General features: G+C 38.6%; 3 protein-coding genes across 14 annotated transcripts in view; all 3 read left to right on the top strand.

Moving 5' to 3' along the window:
- Positions 1-26750, top strand: part of LOC101615472 (protocadherin alpha-C2) — a 313953-nt gene that overhangs the window by 205323 nt on the left and 81880 nt on the right. For 2 of the 12 annotated variants that reach the window (XM_045132059.1, XM_045132058.1), the window contains exon 2: positions 3986-6112. The exons of the other annotated variants lie outside the window; for them this stretch is intronic. In XM_045132059.1, the coding sequence (XP_044987994.1) occupies positions 3986-6112 (2127 nt within the window). The remainder of the gene's footprint in view (positions 1-3985; positions 6113-26750) is intronic. 12 annotated transcript variants of the gene reach the window in all.
- Positions 1-26750, top strand: part of LOC123454033 (protocadherin alpha-8-like) — a 210716-nt gene that overhangs the window by 139972 nt on the left and 43994 nt on the right.
- Positions 1-26750, top strand: part of LOC101596839 (protocadherin alpha-5) — a 239654-nt gene that overhangs the window by 168911 nt on the left and 43993 nt on the right.

Below are 26750 nucleotides of genomic sequence, written 5' to 3'. Positions count from 1 at the left end.
TTTAGATTTCTGGTCTGTTGAGGGATCCAAGTCAGCTTGTGACCAAGTGAGACCCTTCCCTGGTGCAATCCCAGTTACCTTGGGTGATTTTGGTCTCAGTCAAGTTGCTGCCTGGGTCGTCGGGCTGCTGTTCTGATTTCTGGAGCTGGGCACTTGCTTTTCCTACGGGGCAAACCGAGCCGCTGCTGCTGCCTCTGCTGCTGCCGTAGCTGCCACCACTGGAGCCACCACCGCTGCTGAAGCTGCCGCTGCCATGTCCACCACCGCTGTTCCCCCCGAAGCCGCTGCTGCGGGATCTGCCGCCACTGCCGCTCCTGGGTCCGCTGCTGCTGGGGCCGCTGGTACCGGTGCTGGAGCCGCTGAAGTTGCTGACGAACTCTGCTCCTGCTTGGGTCCTGCTGTCAGCCCAAGTTGGCATGGCCGGGTCCTGGGCCGCTGCTGTGTTTGCTGGAGCTGGGTTCAGGCGTTGGGGGAGGGGAGGGAGCTGCGGCTGCTCTGGTTGTCTCGCTGCTCCACGTGTTCTTCTACCTCGCGGTCTGCTCCTCCGCTGCTCGCTGCCGCTCTCCCCTCACGTTTCCTGAGTCGCTTAGAGCGCGGTGTGAGGGGAAAATCCCGCACCTGGCTTTTCCTGCGGCTCAAGCCGAGAGTCTTGCGGCTTTCTGCTGCGCCGTGGCCGTGGCAGTTGGCCGAGCTGCCGGAGCCGCTTTTCCTACCTGTGCAGGCTCTGGATGCTCTATAACTCTTCTACTTCTCCGCTGCCGCCTCAATTTCCTATACACCTCACTTTTTAGTAAGAGTGTGTATTTTGCTGAGTTTTTTTGGTCTTTTTCCCCCCTAGGCTGCTTTGGCGTGGTACCTACGCTGCCATCTTAACCGGAAGTCCCTTTTTTTGGCTTTTTGAGGTAGGGTTTCACTCTAGTTCAGGATGACCTGGAATTCACTGTGTAGTCTCAGGGTGGCCTTGAACTCAAGGTGATCCTCCTACCTCTGCCTCTCGAGTGCTGGGATTAAAGGCGTGCACCACCACAGTTAGCTTAAAGTATAGTATTCTTTACTGATACACTCTTATGTTTTTAATAAGATTTACTACTGGCTTGGAGACCTCTAATAAAAGCTTGTGTAATACGCTATGAATCTTTTGAATTTACAGCTAATACTAGTGTGGGCAGTCGAGCCTAAATAGAAATTAGGATTATTTTTTTTACTTATTTTTCTACTTTCAGCATACTTCCACTTAAATAAAAGTTTGGAAGTGATTGAATTAGGAGAAATTATTAAAATTCTCTAAGATGACAAACATGAAATATTAGCTGTGAAAAGTTCTGCTAAAGAAAAACTTTATGAATCCAGGATTTTAATGTTCATTTGGGCAATTAACCAAACAGCAAATATATTTGACCTTCATCTTTGGGATATTATTTTTATTTAAATATTGCTTCCCCCAAAATTCTAGTTTATTTGAATAAGAAAGCAATGTTATGTGGAGAGTTAGGGAAGCATATCGCAAGACAGATCCTAGTAGGTGTGAGCTATCCATTTATTCATGACACAAATAAAATCTTTTGAAAATAGATGTCAATGACAATTTACATAAAGAAATGGGGGAAAGGAAAAGCAAAACTCTGAGAAGTACATGAAGGGGGAGTTTCGGTAAATTTTTTCCATGCTAATGCTTTGCGTGAGTTTTTTTTTTCTTTTCCTCACATGTAGTTACATCTATCTATCTATCTATCTATCTATCTATCTATCTATCTATCTATCTATCTATCTATGTATCTATCTATCTATCTGACTATCTAATCAATCATCTATCAATCTATACTGTCATTTAAAGACACAGCTCAGAATTCCAAAACCCTAGGCTTTACTTCAGGTCTAAAATTAAAGGAACCTTCCAAAAGTTAGCTATATCTCTCCAGCTGTATTTTTTTCTATTGCTAATGAATGGAAAAATGGATAGAATAATTTTCCATTCCAAAGCTGCTAGCTTGCTAGCAGCACTAAATTAAGATGAAGTGTAAATCCTATCTCTCGCATGGAAGCAAATAGTTCATCTTTGCTTTGAAATACTTGGGGAAGAATAAATTATTTTTCTGGGCCATTTCACAATCCATTGTTGTTCCCTACTGATGTCTACACTTGTGATTCTACCTGGCCTGGTATGTTTCTTGCTTTAATTTTGCCTGAGACGTGGTTCCTTAATTTATAAAGGCAAACTAGGCAGAACATATTTGCCATTTTCACTACCTAATGTTGCTTTCTGTAATTTCTATGTCCCTGAGGAGATAAGAAATGGGATTATGATGTTTAGGGAAAGTAATTGGTACTCAATGGAAAACTGGTTGTCAGTCCCACTTTTGATCTTAAGAAGAGAAGAGTTGCCCTTCTCCGTAGCTATTTGAAAATCTTCTGGAAATATTCAGACATACACCAAAGTTGAGATAAATATGTCATTAATTTATACATGCAGTACCTTAAAATATACTTTTAGACAACTCTGAGTAGAAAATCTAATATTCAAGGAGCTTCAATTATTTTTAATCTGTGCTCAAGTTTTGTCTTTCAAATGTTGATTCTTGAGGCCCTTGAACAAAGGTTTTGAAGGAGGAATTTTATGTTTAATATTTGATTAAACCAATCTTTTTAGCTCACCTCTCAGGGAAAGCGACTGGTTGCAGGGTGTTAGGTAGCATTTGGAGATATTTGTTGGAGAACAACTCATCACCATTTTGACTTCCCTGCAGACCTCTGAGCTAAAAGAGAAGGTAGAGGAAGATCGGCATTTGCCTGCCTTCTGTGGATTTTCTAAATATTTACACAGGTATTTCTGGAGTCCTGGACACACTCTGGAGACTAAGTGCCTTTTTTTCTACTCCACACCTTCACACGTACTCTTTGGGGACGAGCTGTCAAATCTCTGAGTTTCTGGTCCTTTAACAGCCTGGAGGCAGAGGAAGTTGGAAACCCACACAGTTCCCCAGGGAACCCTCCTGGTGGCCTCTACTGAACTCTTGACAGCTTCTGACACTTAGGGGGTGCGGTAGAGACTTTATCCCGCAGCAGAGAGGCTGGGAAACCCGTAGGAAACCCACCACTAAGCTTTGTTGGGAGGGGGTCTCCTGTTTCCTTAAGCCTAGCAGGCGTGGCCCATCGCGTGCACAATTCCATGCGGAGACCCGCCCTCCCAGCCCACCTCGCAAAAGGCTCGGTGGTTCTCGCGCCGGGGACTGGATGCTCCGCTGTCCAACCGTGGGCGGGAGGCGCCCAACAGGATCCAGTCCCGGTCACCAGAGGTCTTTAGGAAGAGGCCATGGCGTTCAGGCGCCGGGCAGCCTCGGGCCGCTGACTTGGGAAACGTCATTTTAAACGAGGCGTGTTAAATATCCTGTCCCGCGCTGGGAACGACCTGGCTCCAAGCCCGAGCGAGTGGAAAGGGCGCCTCCGCAGCCGCGGCACGTCCCTTCCGCTCCGCACCCCTAGGCGGCGCTGCCCCTCCGCACCCCCAGATGGCGGCCCAGCCCCAAGTGCAGCGGCCAGCCCGCCCTCCCCCGCCTCACCCAGGAAATCGCCCCGCTTCGATCCTGCAGCCACAGCGGCCGTGGCTAGTGCTCCCCCGGAGTCCGGAGCATGGTCCCAGGTCGCGGCCGCTGGAGGGTGGACGGCGACAGGGAGGATGCCGGCTTGGCGGGTCGTGGTCCTCTGTTGGTGCGCGTCCTGGGGCGCCGCCGCGGGACGGCTGGGGCTGGAGTACTCGGTGTTGGAGGAGACCGAACAGGGCGTAGCTATAGGCAATATAGCCGCGGACTTAAAGTTGTCAGCGGCCGCCCTGTCCTTGAGGAACTTTCGCTTCCTTTCCGGCCACAGCGAGCCCTTCTTCAAGGTGGACCTGGGCAGCGGCAGTTTGGTGGTTCGAGAGTCGGCCGACCGCGAGCAGTTGTGCGGGACCAAACCTGCTTGCGTTTTGACATATGAACTAATGTTCCAGGACCCCCTGGAGCTGCACAAGATGCGTGTTCACGTCCTGGACATCAATGACAACGCACCCATCTTCCCTGCTGGAGACGTGCAGCTGCACATTCCGGAGTTCCTGACACCCGGAGCCCGCTTTACTCTCCCGAATGCCCAAGATGCCGATGAGGGAAGCAACTCAGTGTTAAGCTATAGCCTAAGCCCCAGCCAGCACTTTCGCCTGGACATGGGGTCCCGGATTGATGGCAGCAAATACCCTGAGTTGGTGTTGGAGAAAGCGTTGGACAGAGAGCAGCGCGACACCCACTTGCTGGTGCTCACAGCTCAGGATGGCGGGCTGCCTGCACGCTCTGGAGACGCTCAAGTTACCATCATCGTGGTGGACACAAATGACAATGCACCCATGTTTGAGCACTCTGTATACAGCACCAAGGTTCCAGAGACAGCACCCAATGGGACTGTGTTATTCCAAGTCCGGGCTTGGGATCTGGATGAAGGATCCAATGGGGAAGTCTGGTACTCTCTAAGCAATAGCACCCTAGCCGAGCTGAGACATCTCTTTCATGTACATCCTAAAAGTGGAGAGGTGCAAGTAGCTGCTTCACTAGGTCCACCTGAAACGCTGTTGGAGGCCTATGTTGAAGCAAGAGACGAAGGCGCCTTTGGTCTAGCTAGCACTACTAAACTGCTGGTACGGGTGACTGATGTGAACGATCATGCTCCAGAGATGGACTTCATGACCTTCTTCAGCCCAGTACCTGAGGATGTGCCCTCTGGCACAGTAATTGCTCTCCTCAGTGTAAAAGATGAAGATCTTGGTTCCAATGGCAGGATCACTTGTAGCATGTCCAGCAAGGGCCCTTTTCAGCTGAAATCTTCCTTTGACAACTACTACACCTTGCTGACTGATGGCCCCCTGGACCGGGAGCAAGCAAATGAGTACCAGGTCCTGATCACTGCCTCAGATGGTGGCTCACCCCCATTAAGCACCCGAAGGTCACTTACAGTGTCAGTTGCTGATGTGAATGATAACGCACCACACTTTTCTCAACCACAACAGGAACTTTTTGTGGCTGAAAACAATAACCTTGGAGTTTCTTTAGGCCACGTGTTTGCCCAGGACCCAGATCTGGGGAAGAATGGCCTTGTCTTTTATAAGCTGCTGGATGTGATCTCTGAGGGGATACCAGCTCCCAGCTTGGTGGCAGTGGAACCATCCAATGGGGTTATTATTGCCAGAACTTCCTTTGACTTTGAGCAGCTCAGGGGCTTTTGCTTTCAAGTGGAAGGCCGAGATGGGGGCAGTCCTCCTAGAAGTGCAACAGTGACTGTGAACTTGTTTGTGGTAGACAGGAATGACAACGCTCCAGACATCTTGTTTCCTTTGCTTAGCAATGGCTCTATTCCGGTGGAAATTGTGCCTCGCTCTGCTAGAGCTGGACACTTGGTCACAAAAGTGGTAGCAGAAGATTCAGACAGTGGCTCCAATGCCTGGCTGTCCTACCACATCATTCAGGCTTCTGACAGTAGCCTTTTCAGAATTTCAGTCAATACGGGAGAGCTGCGTACAGCACGCCTAGTTCTTCCCACTGATGCTATTAAGCAGAAGGTGGTGGTAGTGGTCCGGGACCATGGAGACCCACCACTTTCCTCCTCTATTATTCTGGGTGTGCTGTTGAGTAATTCTGCTCCTCAGGTTCTTCCAGACTATGAAGATATCTGGGAACCAGAAGGACAGCTTTCCACCCAGAACTTGTACTTAGTAATTGCACTGGCCTGTGTTTCCTTTTTATTTCTGGGGTGCTTATTTTTCTTTGTGTGTGCCAAGCTGAGCCAGAGCCCAGACTGTTGCTCTCAGAGCTGTTGTCACTTTTCAGAAGACATGAGGCATGGAAGGATGATGGCTTCTAATCCTTGTATGACATCAGCCACAATAGATGTCACCACAATTGAGAGACTTTCACAGACATATCTCTATCGGGCCTCTCTGGGTCTTGGTTCTGACAATAACAATTTGCTCTTACACAGAGAGTATAATGTTGCTGACCTGAGAAATCTGGCCACTGGTGTAGGACTGAACTTACCAATATCCTCTATTCAGATTCGGAATAAGAAAGGGGATCATGCAAATGTCAATGCCATGGTAAGCAAGTTTTATGGGATTTCACTCCTCTGACTAGGAGATGGCTGCTTTCTATGTTCTAAAACTTTCTTAAATGAACCTTTGGTAACATTTAACCAAATGAATTGAATGCTTCTCAGCACACCCTGTGTCGAGAATTCTGGGATTATAAATGTGTTAAGAGTATTGTCCTAGGCTTCAAGATGCTTATATTTATTTTTTGGCCTTTTGAGGTAGGGTCTTGTTGTAGCCCAGGAAGACCTGGAATTTACTATGTAGTCTCAGGGTAGCCTTGAACTCATGGTGTTCCTCCTCCTTCTGCTTCTAAAGTGTTTGGATTAAAGGTGTGTGCCACTACACCTGGATTATTTTTTATTTTTTAAATATTTTTATTTATTTATTTGCAAACAGAGAGATAGAAGGGAGACAGACAGAGAGAATGGACAGGCTAGGGCCTCTAGCTGCTGCAACTGGACTCCAGATGCATGTGCCACTTTGTGCATCTGGCTTTAAGTGAGTACAGGGGAGTTGAACTCAGGTAGTTAGGCTTTGCAAGCAAGTATCTTAACCACTGAGCAATCTCTCCATCCCTTATAGTTTATACTTGAGAAACAAGGGTAAAATATTAAATGCTATTAAAGCAATAAGAGTAATATAGCATAGATATCTAAAAATAAAGATAATAAAGTCATAAAATCTTTCTTGGGCAACAGATATGTGTAAGGCACTCTGATGCCTAAAATGAAAATGATGTGTTTGCACACAATGAGCAAAATAGGGAAGAGAAAACATTTATTCAAACCATTATATACATTATAAAAATGATGACAACCACAAATGACGTAAAAATAAATTGCAGTGGTGTTCATAGAAGGAATAGAGAAACCATGAAAGAATATCTGGATGGGCAGGAGGGAATGAAAGTGGGCTTTGTACTGAGATCCATTTGATTTGAATCTTTAATGATACACCATTTATAAAATGTGGCATATTCTTTAGCATGTACTTTCTATGAATACCATTATGTCATATTCTCTAAGAAAGACATCCCAAAACAGCAATGTTTTGTAAGCATGTGGAAATTATAAATATATCTCAGAATGTCTACTCATACTAATATGAAGAAGATAATGCTATTAATTATAGGACTTGACAACTTTTACTTTGTGTTTTGTTAATATATTTCACAAAGAAGAAAGTGAGTAATATTGTCAGAAATATTTATGTGTTCATGGTTATACTTACTATTAAAAGTCCATTCAACTTGGATTTAATTTTTTTATTTATATTAGAAACCAAATTTATAGTAAGTAAACACCACATTTGAGGGTAATATGCCTAATAAAAGTTAAGCAATTGAATACTTTCAATACCTTTTGCCATTTTGAAACTTTTTGAATAGGGTCAAGATAATACTTTTATGTTTTTACTAAGTATTCTATACTTTGTGGCTTCTCATAGAAATCATGGATACAGAAAATAGGGAGTGAAAAATGTAGCATTCCTTATTTTACTCTTCTAAGCAATCAGTGTAAATGGCTTGAGTTATTCTTCAAATAATAATGTTAGTTGCACATATAACATATTTCTACCTATCATAATTTTATATACTTAATATTTCCACATATTATAAACCTAATATAAAATATGTTTATTGAATGAATAAATAAGTGTTCATATAATGAAGTGAATGGTAAGTAACACTGTTCAACACAGAATAAAAAACTTTAACTTTCCTACTTCACATATGTATATATGGTGAACAACTTCATAATGGTTATTTGCAAATATAATTGTTCACTGATTCCTTCCTCCTCACGCTGTACTAATAAAGCAACAGACCACAGGGATTCTCTGACCCTAAAATTAGCTAGCATTAAAAAGTCCCAGTGCTATATTCTGAGGGTAAGCAGTAGTCCAGTTCTGCAAAGGGATCAATAGAGTCAAACACATCACTACATTGTGAAATTTCCAGTAAATGCTATCTATACAAATCTCAGTCAATTTTAAGGAAAATAATTGGTTCACTCCAGCATTAGCATTACAAATGTCTAAGCATTTAATATGGGAACACTTCAACTATCAATAATACTTTATTCCATTGCTTTCAATAATGAAGAGATGAAAATACTAGTGGCGACATTAAAGTTCAGAAGTCAGGAATTGTTTGAAAAATATTTTTTGACTAGAAATGGGAAATATGTATAAGTCATAGGGAGAAAATAAATTTAGAAATGAATTTAGAAGGGAATGAGCTATTTAAAAGAAAAAACACAACTAATAGTAGAGTAAAAGGTCCCTCTTTCATCACATGTTAAAATTTGTATGGATGATAAGCAAAGTAACAGTTACTAAGATGAATCATATGATACATATTGATATGGGTGCTTATAATTTGTTCAATTCTAAAACCCTTCTCACTTTGGTTTACCTTTATAGAAAATGTTGACATAGTTTGTAATACTCAAAAGTATCAGCTTAAGAAAGCTGGAAAATCATGGATCTTATCTGTATCTCTCTTACTGATAATATTTAACAAACACAAACAAAATTGACTTACTGTGCAACAAATAGACATATGTCTTATGCTTTTTTTCTGTTAAGATTCATGATGGACAATCTATTTTTTTAGGTTGGTTTCTAAAAAGATACCTCCAATGTGTAAATTTCTACTTGCCACTTACAATTTATGTGTATGCATTTTTAGCTAACATATTTTTATGTTGTAAAACTGAATGAAAAGAGCATACAACTGGCCTGTAATAAGTATTCTATATGAAACTTAATAGTTTGGACATACCAATGCTATGTTAGTATATTATTGTTTCAGAATGAAACAGGTTTTCTTTTTGCCAGGAGAAATAGGATATGGGATATTTCTGCTTTGCAATTTTACCTGCACACAGAGTAAAAGAATGGTTTTTGGCATTTTAGGCTGTTGGAGGTTTTCTTTGAAACTGACAGTCACATTTTAAACAACTTTAGAGTACTAAGAAACATTGTACATGGAATACAGTTAGACTTTTAGAAACTCATTAAACAGCTTAACAGGGTATGGAGCAATGGCTCAATAGGAAAAATGTTTGCTATGAAAGCATGAGAAGCGGATTTCAGATCCCCAGAACCCACATCAAAGCCTGGTACCATATGCCTGTAATTGCAGCACTGGGGAGACTGAGATTGAAGGATCCCTGGGACTGATGGCTAGTGTAGCTGAATTAGTGGACACTGGATTCAGTGAGAGACCCTGTAATAAGATGGAGAGCAATTGAGAAAGATACCTAACATCAACCTCTGATCTTATTTACACCCATGCACACATATGTGCCCCAATGGGCACCCCACAAATACACACATACAATCACAATGCATACACACAACACAAGCAGTGTACTTTATTTTTTATAACAGGGAACCTTAAGACAGTGAAAAAGAAAGAAAAATAGCACGATGACTTGGGCAAATATAAGAGAAAAGCAATACCTGGGAAGTACATGAATGGGAAAGCACTGACAGTATACCTGATAATATGAGGCATCTACTGACTTTTGTTGTCTTCAGTGTTTCAGTTAGAGGAAAACAGTATTCCAAAGTCTAAAATAAATTCACTTAGCTGGGTTGGGATGAGTGTTGACTAAATTACTAAAAGGTTTGTATATTGCTCAAATGCATTTCATAAAAATATCAGAAATATTACCATTTGGCAGAACATCAAAAGAATATGAAATATGGTCCAGAATCTTGACTAAGATATTTTGGGATATGAGTAGTTTATTGATGAGTAATTTTAAATCTTTTACTTTATTTTATTTGAGAGAGTAAGAGAGAGAGAAAGAGAGAGAGAGAGAGTAAATGGTCATACCAGGACCTCTAGCCACTGGACACAAACTACAGACACACGCACCCACCTTGTGAAACTGGCTTTACATGGGCCCTGGGAAATCAAACCTGGATCCTTAGGCTTTCCAGGCAAGTACCTTAACCACTGAGCAATCTGTCAAATCCATGTTGATGAATAACTTAAAAGGACAAACTAAGGCTGGGCATGGTGGTTCATGCTTTTAATCCCAGTATTCTGGAGGCAGGGGTAGGAAGATTGCTGTGACTTTGAGGCCACCCTGAAAACTATATGGTGAATTCCAGACCAGCCTGGACTAGGGTGAGACAAAGAAAAAAAAAAAGATGGAAGTGACCACTTCTTTTGTTCCCAGTTTTTTAAAAATATATCTATTTATTTGCAAGGGGAGCGGGGAGAGAAGAGGCAGACAGAGAGATAATGGGCATGCCAGGGATTCTAGCCACTGCAAACAAACTCCAGATACATGTGCCCCTTGTGCATCTGGCTTTCGTGGGTCCTGGGGAATCAAATATGAGTCCTTTGGCTTTACAGGTAAATGCCTTAACTGCTAAGCCATTTCTCCAGCCCCCCTCCCCCCACCAGATTTCATATATAAGATGAGAGAATGGTTCAAAGCATAAATAACTACATGTATCTTTTATATTACATTCATGGAAACAGAAAGATTAATTTCTCTTCAAACCATATCCTCAGAAGGTTATTATCTATTTATCTGCAACACGTTTTGAAATTAGAAATGAGTCTGAAATCACAAACTGTGTTGTGGAGGAAGGGATAAAAAAAGCCTTCTTTCTATCTCACCCAAATTTGGGGCTGTTCCTAGACCCACCTGGCTGCCATCTACATACATGCTGTTTTCATAGCAGAACCCAAATGATAATACCTTCAGAAACATAATCTTTGGAACCAGGCCCATTGTGGTCATTCTTTAAAGTTTTTAAGCAATGTCTAGAGCTGTTTTGTTTAGACTCAAAATGATCTTCACATAAAATAAAAATAGCCAATTAATAATATGTTTTTATATCCTGTGTTCATCAACTGAGGATGATTTGTCATTTTCTTTTCTTATCAAAATTTGATATCAAATTTATGCTCGTCATATTAAACAAGTTAGAAGAAAATATCTTTTACTTTTTCTTTCTTTTTAAAGAAATTTACTTCTTTATTGACAACTTCTTTATTGCAAAATTATAGACAATAACCCATGTTAATTCCCTCCCTTGATCCACTTTCCCCTTTGAAACTCCAATCTCCATCATAACCCTTCTTCCTGTCAATCAGTCTCTCTTTTATTTTGATGCTATCATCTTTTCCTCCTATTATGATGGTCTTATGTAAGTAGTGTCAGGTACTGTGAGGTCATGGATATCCAGGCCATTTTGTGTCTGGAGTAACACATTGTAAGGAGTCCTAAACTTCCTTTGGCTCTTATGTTCTTTCTGCCACCTCTTCTGCAATGGTTCCTGAGCCTTGGAAGGTGTGATAGAGATATTTCAGTGCTGAGCACACCTCTGTCACGTCTTCTCAGCATAAAGATGCCTTCTGAGTCATCCCAAGGCCACCACCATCTGAAAAAAGAAGTTTGTTTAACCAACAGTGAGAGTAGCATTAATATATGAGGGTGAACATTAAGAGAAGTGCTTACTGGGCAAGTTGGTGAGCATACTATATACATTTAGCCAGATAGCAGCTCATGACTACCCCATCATAGGTTTTCAATATCAGGTATATGTTCCCTCCCATAGAGTGGGCCTCCATTCCAATTAGAGAACAGTTGGTTTTCCCCATAACAGAAATGCCACTATTGCACCTGTTAGCTCATTTGGCCTGGCTGGCAAAATTTAAGACTTGCAGTGCCACTGTTGAATATCTTCATTGGTGATTTCTCTGTCTCCCATTGAACTGCATGCAGTGTGGCTTTTTTCCAGCTTTCTGTCAGCTGGTCTGCATGGAGGAGGTTTTCAGCTCAGCTTCAGCAAGATTTCTTAGTGACCTTGCAGCCCAAGTATGTGGAATCTTCAGCAATAGGGTCTTACCATCCATTTCTTGTGGGAAACCAAGAGCCTCAGCAATGGCCTGTAATGTTTTGGGGCATCAGGGACCACTCTGGCCAACAACTCACTGGAAGGTATCCCATCCCTAGCACTAAAAAATTTCCAGCAACAATTTATGGCTTCTGGGTGTTCCATTGTCCAAAAAAGTAGATTTTCATATGACTTATTCATACCCTGTTAGGTTTTGATTAGCCCTAACCCCATCTTTCCTTTACTCAATCTCTCCCTGTGACCTCCCTAAGGCCTTTCCACTGCCATTAATCTGTTCTTCTTACATATATAATATTATCCTATTAAGTCCCCCTCCATCCCTTTCTATTCCCTTTATAGCTTACTGGCCTCTATTACTGAGTTTTATCCCAACTCACATAGAAGTCCAATCATTTGTAGGTAGGATCCACATATGAGAAAGAACATGTGATGTTTGGCTTTCTGGGCCTGGATTACCTCATTAAGTATAATCCTTTCCAGATCCATCCATTTTCCTCCAAATTTTATTTTTCTTTACCACTGAGTATAACTACATTGTATAAATAGGCCACATCTTCATTATCCACTCATCAGTTGAGGGACATCTAGGCTGGTTCCATTTCCTAGCTATTATAAATTGAGCAGCAATAAACATGGTTGAGCACGTACTTCTAAGGAAATGAGATGAATCCTTAGGATATATGCCTAGGAGTGCTATAGCTGGTGATATGGTAGATCAATCTTTAGCTGTTTTAGGAATCTCCACACTGATTTCCACAATGGCTAGATCAGATTGCATCCCCACAAAAAGTATATAGAAAGGTTCTTCTTTGTCCACATCCTTGCCAGCATTTATTGTCATTTGTTTTCATGATGGTAGCCATTCTGACAGGAGTAAGATGGAACCTCAAAGTAGTTTTAATTTTCATTTATCTAATGGCTAGGGATGTATAACATTTTTTATATGTTTATATGACATCTGTATTTTTGAGAACTTTATTTAGTTCCATAGCTCATTTTCTTAATTGGGGTGTTTTATTTCTTACTATTTAGATTTTTGAGTACTTTGTATATCCTGGATATTAATCCTCTGTCAGATGTATATCTGACGAAGATTTTATCCCATTCTGTATGTTGCCTCTTTGCTCTATTCACAGTGTCCTTTGCTATACAAAAGCTTTGAAATTTCATGAGGTTCCAGTGGTTAATCTGTTTTATTTCTTGAGCAACTGGGATTATATTCAGAAAATCTTTGCCAAGACCAATATGTTGAAGGGCTTCCCCTACTTTTTCCTCTAGCATTTTAAGAGTTTCAGGTCTGATATTAAGGTCTTTGATCCATTGGAATTAATTCTTGTGCATGGAGAAAGATAAGGATCTATTTTCATTTTTTTTGCATATAGACAACCAGTTTTCCCAGCACCATTTGTTGAAGAGCGTGTCTTTTCTACAATGAATATTTTTGGCATTTTGTCAAAGATCAGGTGGCTATACTTACATCTGGGTCTTTTATTCTGTTTCATTGATCTACATGTCTGTTTTGTGCCAGTACCACACTGTTTTTTGTCACCATGGCTCCATAATATATGTTAAAATCAGGTATGATGATACCACCAGCCTTGTTTTTGTTGCTCAAAATTGTTTTAGATATTCGAGGCTTTTTGTGATTCCAGATGAATTTTAGGATTGCTATTTTTGTGAAGAATACCATTGGAATTTTGATGGGGATTGCATTAAATATGTAGATTGCTTTTGGTAAAATTGACATTTTCACAATATTGATTCTTCCAATCCAAGAACAAGGAATGTCTTTCTATTTTCTAGTGTCTTCTGAAATTTCTGTCTTGAGTGTCTTAAAATTTTCATTGTAAAAATCCTTCACTTCCTTGGTTAGGTTTATTCCAAGGTACTTTATTTATTATTTTTTGAGGCAATTGTGAATAGGAAATATTCTCTGATTTCATGCTCTGTGTGTTTGTTGTTAGCATATAGGAAGTCTACTGATTTCTCTGTGTTTATTTTATACCCTGCTACATGGCTATAATTGTTTATCAGCTTTAACAGTTTGCTGGTCCTTTAGGGTCCTTTATGTATAAAACCATATCATCTGCAAATAATGATATGATCTCTTGCTTTGTTCTTCGTTTTCCAAGGCCTTAAGGTGAAGCATTAAGTTGTTTACTTGCAACCTTTCTAATTTCTTAATATAGGCACTTAAAGCTATAAATTTCCCTCTTAGGAATTCCTTCATTGTGTCCTGAAGGTTTTGGTTCACTGTGTTCTCATTATCATTTGACTCTATGAATTTTTTTATTTCCTTCTTGATTTCATCATTGGCCCATTCATCATTTAGTAATGTATTGTTTAGTTTCCATGATTTTGTGAATGCTGTATAGCTTTTCTTGCTATTGATTTGTAGTTTAATTCCATTGTGATCAGATAGAGTACAAGGAATTATTTCAATTTTCTTGTATCTGTTAAGATTTGCTTTGTGTACTAATATATGGTCTATTTTAGAGAATGTTCCATGTGCTAGTGAAAAGAATGTGTATTCTGCATAATTTGGGTGAAATGTGCTGCAGGTATCCCTTAGGTAAATTTTTTTCTTTGACCTCATTTAATCCAGATGCCTCTCTTTATTTTTTGCTGGGATGACCTGTCAACTGATGAGAATGGGGTGTTGAAGTCACCTGCTACAACTGTGTTTGGTGATAACTGTGACCTTAGTTCTAATAGTGTTAGTTTGATGAAATTATAAGCCCCCACATTAGGTGCATATAGGTTTAGGATTGTAATGTCCTCCTGTTGGAGTATTCCTTTAATCATCATAAAGTACCCTCCTTATGTTTCCTAACTAATGCTGATCTGAAGTCTATCTTGTCTGATGTTAGGATTGTGACCCCTGCTTGTTTTCTATGCCCATTTGTTTGAAACCCCATTTTCCAATCCTCCACCTTAAGATAGTTTCCATGTTTTGTTGAAAAGTGAGTTTCTTGGAGGCAACAAATTGAAGGATCCTGCTTTTGAACCCAGTCTGCAAACCCATGTCTTTTGGTTGGGGCATTGGGACCATTGATATTAAGAGTTATTACTGAAAGGTGTGTGTGTTTATTTTTGCCATTTTTCTTGTTTTGTAGTTCTGGTTTTATGTTTACTGTCTTATATTAACTAGTATGTGAGTATGGTTTGTTTTTTCCAGGTTTCTTATGTGTGTGCTTTTCTTTCTCTTCAGCATGGAGGATATTTTCAAGTATTTTCTGTAGAGCTGGTTTGGTCTTCCTGTATTCCTTTAGCCTGCTTTTGTTGTAGAATGTCCTTATTTTTCCATCTATTTGAATGGATAGGTTTGCAGGATAAAGTAACCTTGGTTGACAGTTGTTATCTTTCAGAATTTGGAATACATCATTCCAAGCCCTTCTGGCTTTTAAAGTTTGTGTTAAGTAATCTGCTATGATCCTGATGGGCTTTCCTTTGTATATGACTTGATTTTTCTAACTGATTTCAATATATTTTCAGTACTTTGTGTGTTTTGTAGTTTAATTATAATATGACTGTTAAGAGTTTCTTTCCTGATTTTTGTGTTTGGAGTTCTGTAGGCTTCCTATATCTGTACTGACATTACTTTCCCTAGTTGGGGGAAGTTTTCTTCTATGGTTTTGTTGAAAATACCTGTTATGCCTTTGGAGTGAATATCTTCTCCTTCTACTATGCTCTGAGTTCTTATGTTTGATCTCTTCATAGTGTCCTGAATGTCTTGAAATTCCCATTTGTGCCTTCCTATTAGGTTTTCCTTTTCTTTGTTGGGCTGTATTAAATCTGCCTCCTGATCTTCTAGTTTAGATATTATGTCCTCTCCTTGATCCATTCTACTGGTGAGACTTTCTACGGAGTCTTCTATTTGGCTTACTGTGTTTTTCATTTCTAGTATTTCTGATAGGTATTTTTTCATTATTTCAATTTCCTTATTCGTGCTTTGTATTGACCTACTTATTTCATTAAGTTGTTTTCCTGTTTTCTCTTTGGATTCCTTCAGGAGTTTTTTTTCTTCCTTTGTTTTTTTTTTTTTAATTTCTTTAAGTATAGGTACAATCTTTTGCTGAAATATTTGGCAGGCATTTCATCTAAAGCAGTGTCACTGGAGATAATTTCTGATGGATTTATAGTTTTTGGCAGGATTATATTGTTTTGACTTTTTGTGTTTCTTATATTGTAATGTAGAGATTTTTACACCTTGAGTTAATTTGATGCTTGGGTTTTCTGGTTATCTTCAGTGTTCTTAGCCATATAAATCCAACTTTATATCTCTTCAGTGTAAGAGTTTAAGGTGTCAGGTGTAGCTTTTATATTCCATGAGAAGCAGCATAAATGACCCTACGTGTTGAGTTTACCTGCTATTAAAGTGTTGTAGTAGACTCGGTGAAGCAAATTAGTGGCAAATTCTAAAACTCAACAAAGCAATATAGCCATTCAATCAAAACCAGTACAGAATATTTATATAAGTGTGGGGATTAAACTAAGCAGATAATTTAGTAAAGCCAAAGCCTCTAAGGGTGTGTGTTGCCCTGAACTGCACCCTTAATCCTGTCTACTGAGGGATTGCGATTTCTAGTCTGATTGGGGCTGCTGGTGCCTTGGCGGAATTCTGGCTGGTTTTCTCCTTTTCAGAAGATCTTGGTCTCTCCTGCTTCTCTGCTGTAGTTGATAATAACTTATACACCTTCAGTTTTCAGTAGAAGAGTGTATTTTGCTGTGTTTCTATTTATTTCCCTCCCTAGGCTGCTTTGATGTGGCTAGTATGCCACCATCTTCCACATACCATAAAATTCTGTAGCAGGGGAGACCACACATACATTATGGGTACTGAAGCAACTGCTTTTGGGATCTTTAATGGGACAATTTGTGTTGGAAAATTCAAATGGTCACTGGACACTTTCTTTGTCTACTTGTTTGGTTCTTTCTTTTTTTTCTTTTCAAGGTAGGGTCTTACTCTAGCCCAGGCTGACCTGGAATTCACCTGGTAGTCTGAAGGTGGCCTTGAACTCCCTTTCTTCTTCTTTTTTATTTGGCACCATTTTTAGTCATGACTGGTGATGTAGAATTTACTAGTGAAGACCTTTGTGTTTATGGTTTTCATGGAAAAATTTAAATCAGGAAAAATATTTATTAGTAATAGAACTATTCAGCTGGGTATGGTGGCACATTTAATCCCAGAGGTAGGAAGATCACCATGAGTTTGAGGCTACTCTAAGGCTAGAGAGAAGCCCTATTTTGAAAAAATGTGATAGAATTATTTATATTTTTGGTGAGAGAGAGAGAGAGAGAGAGAGAGAGAGAGAGAGAGAGAGAGAGATTGACTATGGGTGCACAAGTGCCAAGACATTCATGTGGAAGACAGAGGAAAACTAGGGTTGTTGCAGTCAGGTTTGCATTGCTGGTAGCAATCACCCAACCAAGAGCAGGTTGTGGTAAAAAGAGGTTTGTTTTGGCTTACACGTTTGAAGGGGAAACTCCATGATGGCAGGGAAAACAACAACATGAACAGAGGGTGGACATCACCCTCTGGCCAACTTAAGGTGGTCCATAGCAACAGGAGAGTGTGCCAAACACTGGCATGGGGAAACTGGCTATCACACCCATATGCCCACCCCTAACAACATGCTGTCTCCTAGAGGTATTAATTCTCAAATCTCCATCAGCTGGGAACCTGGTGTTCAGAACACCTAAGTTTATGGGGGACATCTGAATCAAACCACCACAAGGATGTTACCTTCCACTTTGTCTGAAACAGTGACTCTCTTGTTTTGTATTTGCTAGGTTAGCTGGACCATGAGTTTCTGGGATATTCTCTTGTTTCAGTCTCCCTTCTTTTCATAGGTACACTGGAATTACAAATGCCACTATAGTATCTGGCTTGTATGTGGGATCTTGGGATTTAAACTCAGGTTCTCACTTGTATGACAAGCTCTTTATCTACTGAGTCATTTCCCTAGCCCCTGTTTTTATTTTAAATGTTTCATATACATAAATTCTACTTTTTAGAAATACATCGAGTTCATATAAACTTTAAGGCATTTGTCATAAAGTTGTTTATAATGTATTTTTGCAGTCTTTTTTTTTAACTTCTGCAGATCTGTTTTGAGAGTACTCATTTCAATCCTATTATGATTATTGTCACCTCTTACTTTTCATGATGGGTTGTGGCAAGAGTTTAGTAATTATATTAGGTTTTTCAAGGCCACCTTTAGGTTTCTGGGTTTCTCTTTCTTATATATCTTCATTCTATTTTATTAATTTCTGCTCTTTACTTTCTTGCCCACATTTTGTTGATATTCAATTTACTGTTTGTCTTTTAGTATCTTACTCAACTCACTAATATCCAAACTTTTATCATTTCTTTTTCAAATGTTTTTACTTAGTTTTCCATTTTTAACATTTTCATACATGTATATACTGTATTTTGATCATATTTCTCCAACTACCCTCTCCCCTCACACTCCTATGAGCACACTTTTTCTTTCCCATTAATCCCCTGCTTACTTTCAGGCCTTTTTTTAAATCAATTGAGTTAAATTAGGATTGTTTGCATGATCATAGGCAGAAGTTATTTATTGTGGAATGGGCAACTTGTCAGTGATGACACCACTGATGAACCTGACTCCTCTCTCCCAGTAACCATTAGCTGCCATTGGTTAGGCTGAGATCATAGGGTCTCGTGGATCTTCCCCTATCCATGGTGAAATTCTGATAGGCTTCATCTTGTACCAAAAACCACAGCTGCTGTGAGTTAATGAATGTAATAGCATGTTGTATCCAGATGACATTTTTCAGCCCTCTACCCCATCCACCTGTTCTTACATTCTTTCCACTCCCTCATAATTTCTAATAATGGATTTAGACCCAAAAAATTTCCATTAAGTATGGAATTATCTGCCTTAAGAAAAATCTTATTTTTGAAAATTTAAGTGAAACATAAAATACATAACAGTTTCTATACTATAAGCACAAGCTTGATGAAGAATAAAAAGCCAACATAATCATCTAACCATCACAAATGTTAAACATTACCAGAACCCTTTACACTCCTCTCTATCATAACTCCCTTCTAAAACACAACCCATTGTGAGCTCTAATGTATAGGAAATATTAATCATATGTAATATAATAATCATATTAATTATATGTCATCATATGTTATAGTAATATTGTTATGTTGTGGTTATTTCACTAATTATATTTGTGACATTCACTTAGTTTACTATGTGTAGCAAAAACTCATCCATCAAATTTCTCCAGAACTCCATAATGTTATTGCACCAGTGCTTTTACTTCATTACTGAAAATGAAAACACAGAGGAAAAGGCAAATAGTATTTTATCATTATTCTAAGCATAATATTGAGTTCAGAGACACTAAAAGGTCTTCAGATCACTTTGGGAAACCCAGTTCTAATTCTATCACTCCTTTTTTTCTTTATTTTAAATGCCCTTATTCAGTTATTTGTAAGAGATGGAGAGAATGAGAGAGAAGCAAAGAGAAACAGATAGCTAGATAAATAGGTAGATAGATAGGTAGATAGATACAGAGATTATGGATGGGCTAGAGCCTCTCGCCATTTCAAATGAACATCAGACACTTGTGCCACTTTGTGCATCTGGTTTTACAGGAGTACTGGGGAATTGAATCCTGGCCAGGAGGCTTTGCACGCAAATGCCTTTAACTGCTAAACCAGCTCCCAGCTCAACCTTCTTTATTAACTGGAATATTTCTACAAAGGGAAAGTTTTGCCTCTTTAACTATCTGATTACCCTTAAGTAAAGTTTACATGGACAAGGCAGAATAAATTCTTGATTATTTCTGTTTATTTAGCAGTTTTCAAAGTTGTGTACTGAGCCTAGGGCCACTGGGCTGTAATCCTAGCTACTATGGAAACTGAGACAGGAGGATCATAAATTCAGGATATTCCTGGGACTTATTGAGACCCTGTCAATGGTAGAGTGCTTGCCTAGAATGTGTGAGGCCCTGGGTTCAGTTCCTAGTACTGTAAAAACAAGCAAATATAAACAAAGTTCAATAAATCAGTTCCCTACTGCCCTACAAAAAGGACATACTTTTTTATGTTGTATAAACCCTTAGACAAATATATTTTACATGGATTAATACATTGAGATTATAAATAGTTTAGTACTCAAATTATTACAACATCCTGTCTTACATATAGTAAGCTTTGAATTTAAATTTGAATTGATACACAGTTGTGTAAGTTCTCCCACTTTGTTCTTCTACTTCCAGATTAACTTAGTTTTGGTCCTTCGTATTTCTATATAAACTGTAGAACCAGCTTGTAAATTTCTACTAAAAACTCCTTATTTTACATTTAATTGGCATTACATTGAATATATAGGAAATGTGGCTTATACTGGCAATATTATATTATGACTTATTAAATCTGTGAAAATATGGGGTTATCAACAATAGTAAGAAATCTAACTAATTTGCAACATGTATTCTTCCACTGATTTTTATTATTTTCCCTCATGTTTTCTTGTGTTTGCATAAGTGTGTGTGTGCAGAACTATTGCATAACTTTTAGTGTATATCTGGCATTGTCAGGGGTACCTGGAGGCTGACAAGTTAATTGGTGAGGACAAATTGATGTATGGTGAAGACCCACTGGTTCATAAAACATAAGAGTATCTTCTTGATATGTTCTCACATTGTAGAAGGAGCATGGTAGCACTTTGGATCCTCTTTTATGAAAGAACCAATCTCATTTATCTCTGTGTGTAATAGTTATAGAATTATCAGAGGCTCTATTTCTTTTTGGGAGGGGAGTCAAGGTAGGGACTCACTCTAGACCAGGCTAACCTGGAATTCACTATGCAGTCTCAAGGTGGCCTCGAACTCTTGGTGATCCTTCTACTTCTGTCGCCTGAGTACTAGGATTAAAGGCATGCGCCACCACACCTGTCATAGAGGCTCTATTTCTTATTTTATCACATAATAATGATAATAATAATAATAATAACAACAACAATAATAATAATAATGTTTTCTGGGATGGATAGATTGTTTAGCAGTTAGGGCATTTGCTTGCAAAGCCTAATGATGCAGGTTTGGCTCCTCAGAGCCCTTGTAACACAGTTGCACAAGCTGACTATGCACATGAAGTTGCATATGCACACAAGAGGGCACACATGTCTGGAGTTCACTTGCAGTGGTGAAGGCTCTGGAGTGCCAATTCTCTATCTCACTCACTCTCTTTCTCTGTCATAAATACAAAAAATTAAAATGTTTTCTTGTAAGCTTGTGATTTCAATTTAGTTTTAACATTTATGGGCTTAAAGTTGTTCATAATATTTATCATTATTTTTCTAGGAATTCTAGTGATGTTTTTACATTCTTCATATTGGTAGTTTTGCTTTGTCTTTTAAAATATTTCGCTATAGATTTATTGATTTTATTAGTTTATTCAATGATTTATCTTTTGACAGTCAGAAAAAAAATACCTTATTACATTAAATGAATAGTAGTAACAGTGACAATTTACTTCTCAAGAAAAAAAGGAAAAGCAGAAGCCAGAAAATATGAAATGTCATCTTCAGAGGGCTAAAGGAAAGCACCTGTAAACCTAGAAGTTCATACCCAGCAAAAAAATTCTTCAAAAAGGAAGGCCAAGAACAATACATCTAAATAAATAAAAACTGAAACCATATGTCTCAAGCATGTCTGTACTGATAGGTGATTTCTTCAGGCAAAATATCTCCAGGTAGAAGCATAGAAAATGAAGCAAGAAAGGAGATAAGGTAAAAAGGAAGGGGAGAATGTAGGAAAGAGAGGGAGGAAAACAGATAGAAAGAAAGAAGGAAGGAAGGGCAGGTGATAAATATTCACTAACCAAGGCAATGACAACAATGCACAATTTAGCTTAAAATAAAAAGAATGAAAGTATGGGAAATATTTGTAATATCAAAAATTTTAAAGGCTATTGTATTGTTCTAGAAGCAGTAGTAAAAATTTATAATAATCCAAGGATTGTCTAGAGTAATCTGAAATGTTAAAAGAATGGATAACAAATAATGTAATATTGGGCAAAGATTAGATAAACTATATTTAGTAAAAAAGAAGATAAAAGGGAATAGCAATTTAAGCATGGGATAGTACAAAACAAATCATATGATGGTAAATTTAAATTTCAGTGTATCTTTTCAGCTTCAACAGTTACTACCAAAGATAAAATACATAGAAATTAAACAATTATATGTCACTTATTGGAGATATACCTTTACTAAAAAGACAAAAGTTGAAAATAAGAGGATGCAAAGATATGTGCCATGTAAACACATGAAAAGGAAAGTATAGCTAAACATAGAAATGTCAGTTTTAGTATACTTAACGACAAGACGTCTTCTAGATATAAATAGGAAAATCACATAATAGCTAAAGGATCAATCTACCAGGAAGATGAAACATTCATAAATTTAGGTATAGGGCTGGAGAGATGGCTCAGCAGTTATAGCACTTGCCTGCAAAGCCTAAGGACTTGGGTTCAATTCTCCAGTACCCATGTAAAGCCAGATGCACAAGGCGACGCATATATTTGGAGTTTGTTTGCAGTGGCTAGAGGCTCTGGTGTGCCACTCTGTATTCCTCTTCCTCACCCTCTCTTAAAGATAAATAAATAATAAATAAAATTTAAAAAGTAAATTTACGTATAATAATACAATCTATAGAAGTTATCTTTGCATTTCTGGGACAAAATGCCTTATCAGAAGCAGCTTATGGGGGAAAAGGACTTCTTCCAGGCTTTGACTTTCGAGGAGACTTTCATTATGGCAAGGGAAGCGGGCTTACTTCATGACACATGTGCAGCAGACAGAGAAAGCGTCAAGAGTGAGTTGGATCTGTGCACACAGTAGGCTAAACTAATCTACCCCAAGGTCCACCCCCAGAAACTTTCCTGCTCTAGTAGGCTCCTCCTCTCAAAGGCTCCACCAGGTGGAAACAAAGTAGGAAACTTAATCAGAAACACTTGAGGCTATGGTGGACATTTTACAATTCAAGCTACCATGCCATCTTTAATTATATTAATCAAGAATGGCTGAACACCAGGAGGAAACAGAGAAATTCATAATCTTAATGGGAATATTTAACATGCCTTACTCAGAAACATAGTGTAAAGGAGATGAGGATACATAGTAGAAATAGCAAACTTACATGTTGGCAAATATCAATTTGTGGAATACAGCTGCATATGGAGATACATATCATTCACTTTCATTTTTGTGTTGTATTTTCTGGGTATGAATACTCAATTTTTGTAAATGTTCTCTGTGTTCATGAAAGGAATTCTGAAATTTCTTGTTATAATGTTTTATATATGTCCTTTGGCTCGGGCTTACTGGTTGTATTACTCAAGTATTCTTTATTATCTACCTATTTTATCAGTTTGCAAGAAAAGTGTGCTAAAATATCTTACTTTGAACAGGGACTTATTCTTGAATTCTTTGTTTTTACTTCACATATTTTAAGACAATTTTTATTTGCTTAAATATATAGCCAAACTAAAAACATGTGGTATGTTTTTGCTACACTGAGTCTCTTAGAATAATTTATTTTATTGCTACTTGTGCCACTGCTAAACTATGACGGGTTGTGTTTTCCTGAAAGGTTAAAAGTAGCACTTTTTCTTCCTTTATGGAAGGATGTTTTTCTGAAGATATAGAATTCTATGTCTTTATTTCCTTTAGGTATGTTAAATTTATTGTTATTCCATTCTTACTATTGTATTACTTTACCAGTAGTGTTTTTTTCTTTTCTTTTTTTCTTTTTTCTTTTTTTTATTTTTTGGTTCATTTTTTATTTATTTAGTTGAGAGCGACATAGAGAGAAAGACACATAGAGGGAAAGAGAGAGAATGGGCACGCCAGGGCTTCCAGCCACTGCAAACGAACTCCAGACGCATGCGCCCCCTTGTGCATCTGGCTAACGTGGGACCTGGGGAACCGAGCCTCGAACCGGGGTCCTTAGGCTTCACAGGCAAGCGCTTAACCGCTAAACCATCTCTCCAGCCCTCTTTTTTTTATTTTTTTGAGGCATTGTCTTATTCTAGCCCTTACTTCCCTGTAACTCACTATGTAGCCCAGGATGGCCTTAAACTGATGGCAATCCTCCTACCTCAGCCTACTCAGTGCTGGAATTATAATCATAGTAATTTATTATATATTATTTTCAGCTTTACTAATATTTTCTTGTATGTGAATGATACTGTTAAAAGTACTCCCTGAAGAATGCCTAAACCCATAGTTGAAGCATCCAATGAGAACTACTTAGAGTAAATCTTAGACAGAGAATCCAAAAATACAATCATGACAATTATACTACACAATTAAATAGGACATGAATAAAAGCCTGAATGAACTGCAAGCAACTAAAATAACTTAGTAGACAAATGAATGAATTAAAAGCAGACATGAACAATCCTCTGAATAAATTCTAAGAGAGCATAGCTAATCAACTAAAAATGAGAAAATTAAACCAACAAATGAAAGTAGAACTCAATAAGGAATGTAGTTGCTGAAGAAAAGTATAAATAAAAAATAATACAAGTCAATTAAAATGCTCCCATGGAAGTCATACCAATAGAAAAGAACAGGTGGAAGACAGAATATCAGGACATAAAGACAAGGTAGAAGAAATAGATGAGGAGGCCAAAATCAATGACAAGTTCAAAAAAGTATTAGCAGAACATGAGAGAATTGTGAGGCACCTTAAAAAGACCAAATGTTTCAATCATAGGCGTATAAGAAGGGGAAGAACTTCAGGTCAAAGGCCTAGAAAATATTTTCAATAAAATAATAGAAGAAAAATTTCCAAATCTTATGAAAGAGAGAGATATGCAGGTATAAGACACAAATAGAACACCAAATAGAAAAGAACAGAAAAGAACTTCCTTATGACTCATTAGAGTTTACACACTAAACACAGAAAACCAAGAAAAAGAACTAAAAGCTGAAAGAGAGAAACCGTTCATCACTTACAAAAATAAGCCTATCAGAAAAATATCTATTTGTCAACAGAAATTCTAAAAGCCACAAAATAGAATGGAGTGTTTTAAATATTGATAGACCACAAATGCCAATCCAAACTACTAAACCTAACAAAATGATTCCTTAATATAGGAGAAAGAAAAACTTTCTTTTATGGTAATATTGGCTATATAAATACACAAACACTAAGCCAGATCTACAGAGAATGATGTAGAAAAGAATAAACATACTCATGACACTACAGGAGGGAAAAAAATAATCAAAACTAGAACAGGCTGGATGTAGTAGTGCATGTCTTTGATCCCAGCACTTAGGAGGTAGAGGTAGGAGGATTACCAGGAGTTTGAGGCCACCCTGAGACTACATAGTGAAATCTAGGTAAGCCTGGGCAAGAGCAAGACTCTACCTTGAAAAACCAGAAAAGAATAAAAAAAGAACAATTTGTTAAAGTGCATAAAGACCAAGAAGACACAAAATCACCAACATGACAGGGATTAACTAACACCTATCAATGTGTCTGAACATTAATGGATTTAACTCCTGAACCAAAAGACACAGACTGGATCTGAATTAGTCCCAGAAAGAAAAGTTCCACATGTTTTCTCTCATATGCAGATCCTAATCCAGGATAGTCAGATCTGTTTGTATGTTGTAGTAAGACTCAGTACATGTGCTTAGGAAGCTAGAACGAGGCTTGGGGAGAGGAAAAGTGGGGCTGGACCAAGAGACAGGATATTAGACAAGCAAGTGGTGGGACAGAACACAGAGGTAGAAAGGTATAAGGGAGGGCAGGGGAATGGGAAGGAAATTATGAGGAGGTATATACAAAACTAAAGACAGTATAAATAAGTAGCATAGAAACCTACTTCATTAGCTTATTTAAAAGACAAATTTAAGAAGAGAGACAAGAGAAAGATAGCTTGGGCATAAGTACTCTTCCAGGATGGAGAAACCTTTACTCTGACGTCATGGGTTCTTTCATTTGAATCCCAGTGCCAGAGATGGGTCAACCCCCGCAACCCTTCCACAGTGAGCTGTTGGTCAGAGAAGCCCGTGAGGCCCCTCACAACAATACGAACCTTTGCCAAAGGACTTAGTTACTCACCAGAATGAGATGGCAAAATCCTATTGTTAAAGACACCAGAATCCATGGTTAGAGGACATTGAGAAAAAAAGCTGGAACTGAGATGGAAGCTATCTTCCTGCCAGACAGCTGTCATAAAGCTAGAAGGTGCTATGTGAGCTACTGGGGAAGCGAAATCATTTACCATCTGAATGAGCAGTAGATCCTGCAAGCTACAAAATCAACCAGCCAGGCAAGATGTATCCATTAGTGCAATAATGGCACATAAGTTATGGGGATAATCAACTGCTTTCTGATTGGATATGAGGCCCACCCTAGTGGAAAGAAATTCATGTCTTATACTGAGAATTGAGTTAAAAAGACTATGGCTTGGAAGGTCATAGACACCCCCCAGAGAGAAGCATCCACTGTTCTTTGGCTAAATGGAGAGATTATACCCATCAAAAAGCCTTCTAAGTGTGCTTGTTTATGCCTTTTGATTAATATTGATTAATATTAATATCTCACCTTTGGCTGGAGACCCTTCTTTTTGCAGATGGCCACAAAGACTGGAGAGACCCAAGATATATCAAAATGACAAGAAGAAGAGTAAGACCAGGGCTTAGCTCTATATGAGTCATCTCTACCACGCCTGCCAGGGCTCAGG

The sequence above is a fragment of the Jaculus jaculus genome, chromosome 13, assembly GCF_020740685.1.
Source record: "Jaculus jaculus isolate mJacJac1 chromosome 13, mJacJac1.mat.Y.cur, whole genome shotgun sequence".
NCBI classification, from domain to species: Eukaryota; Metazoa; Chordata; class Mammalia; order Rodentia; family Dipodidae; genus Jaculus; species Jaculus jaculus.
Note: the sequence above shows the minus strand (reverse complement) of the source record. Positions and strands in the feature narration are given on the sequence as shown.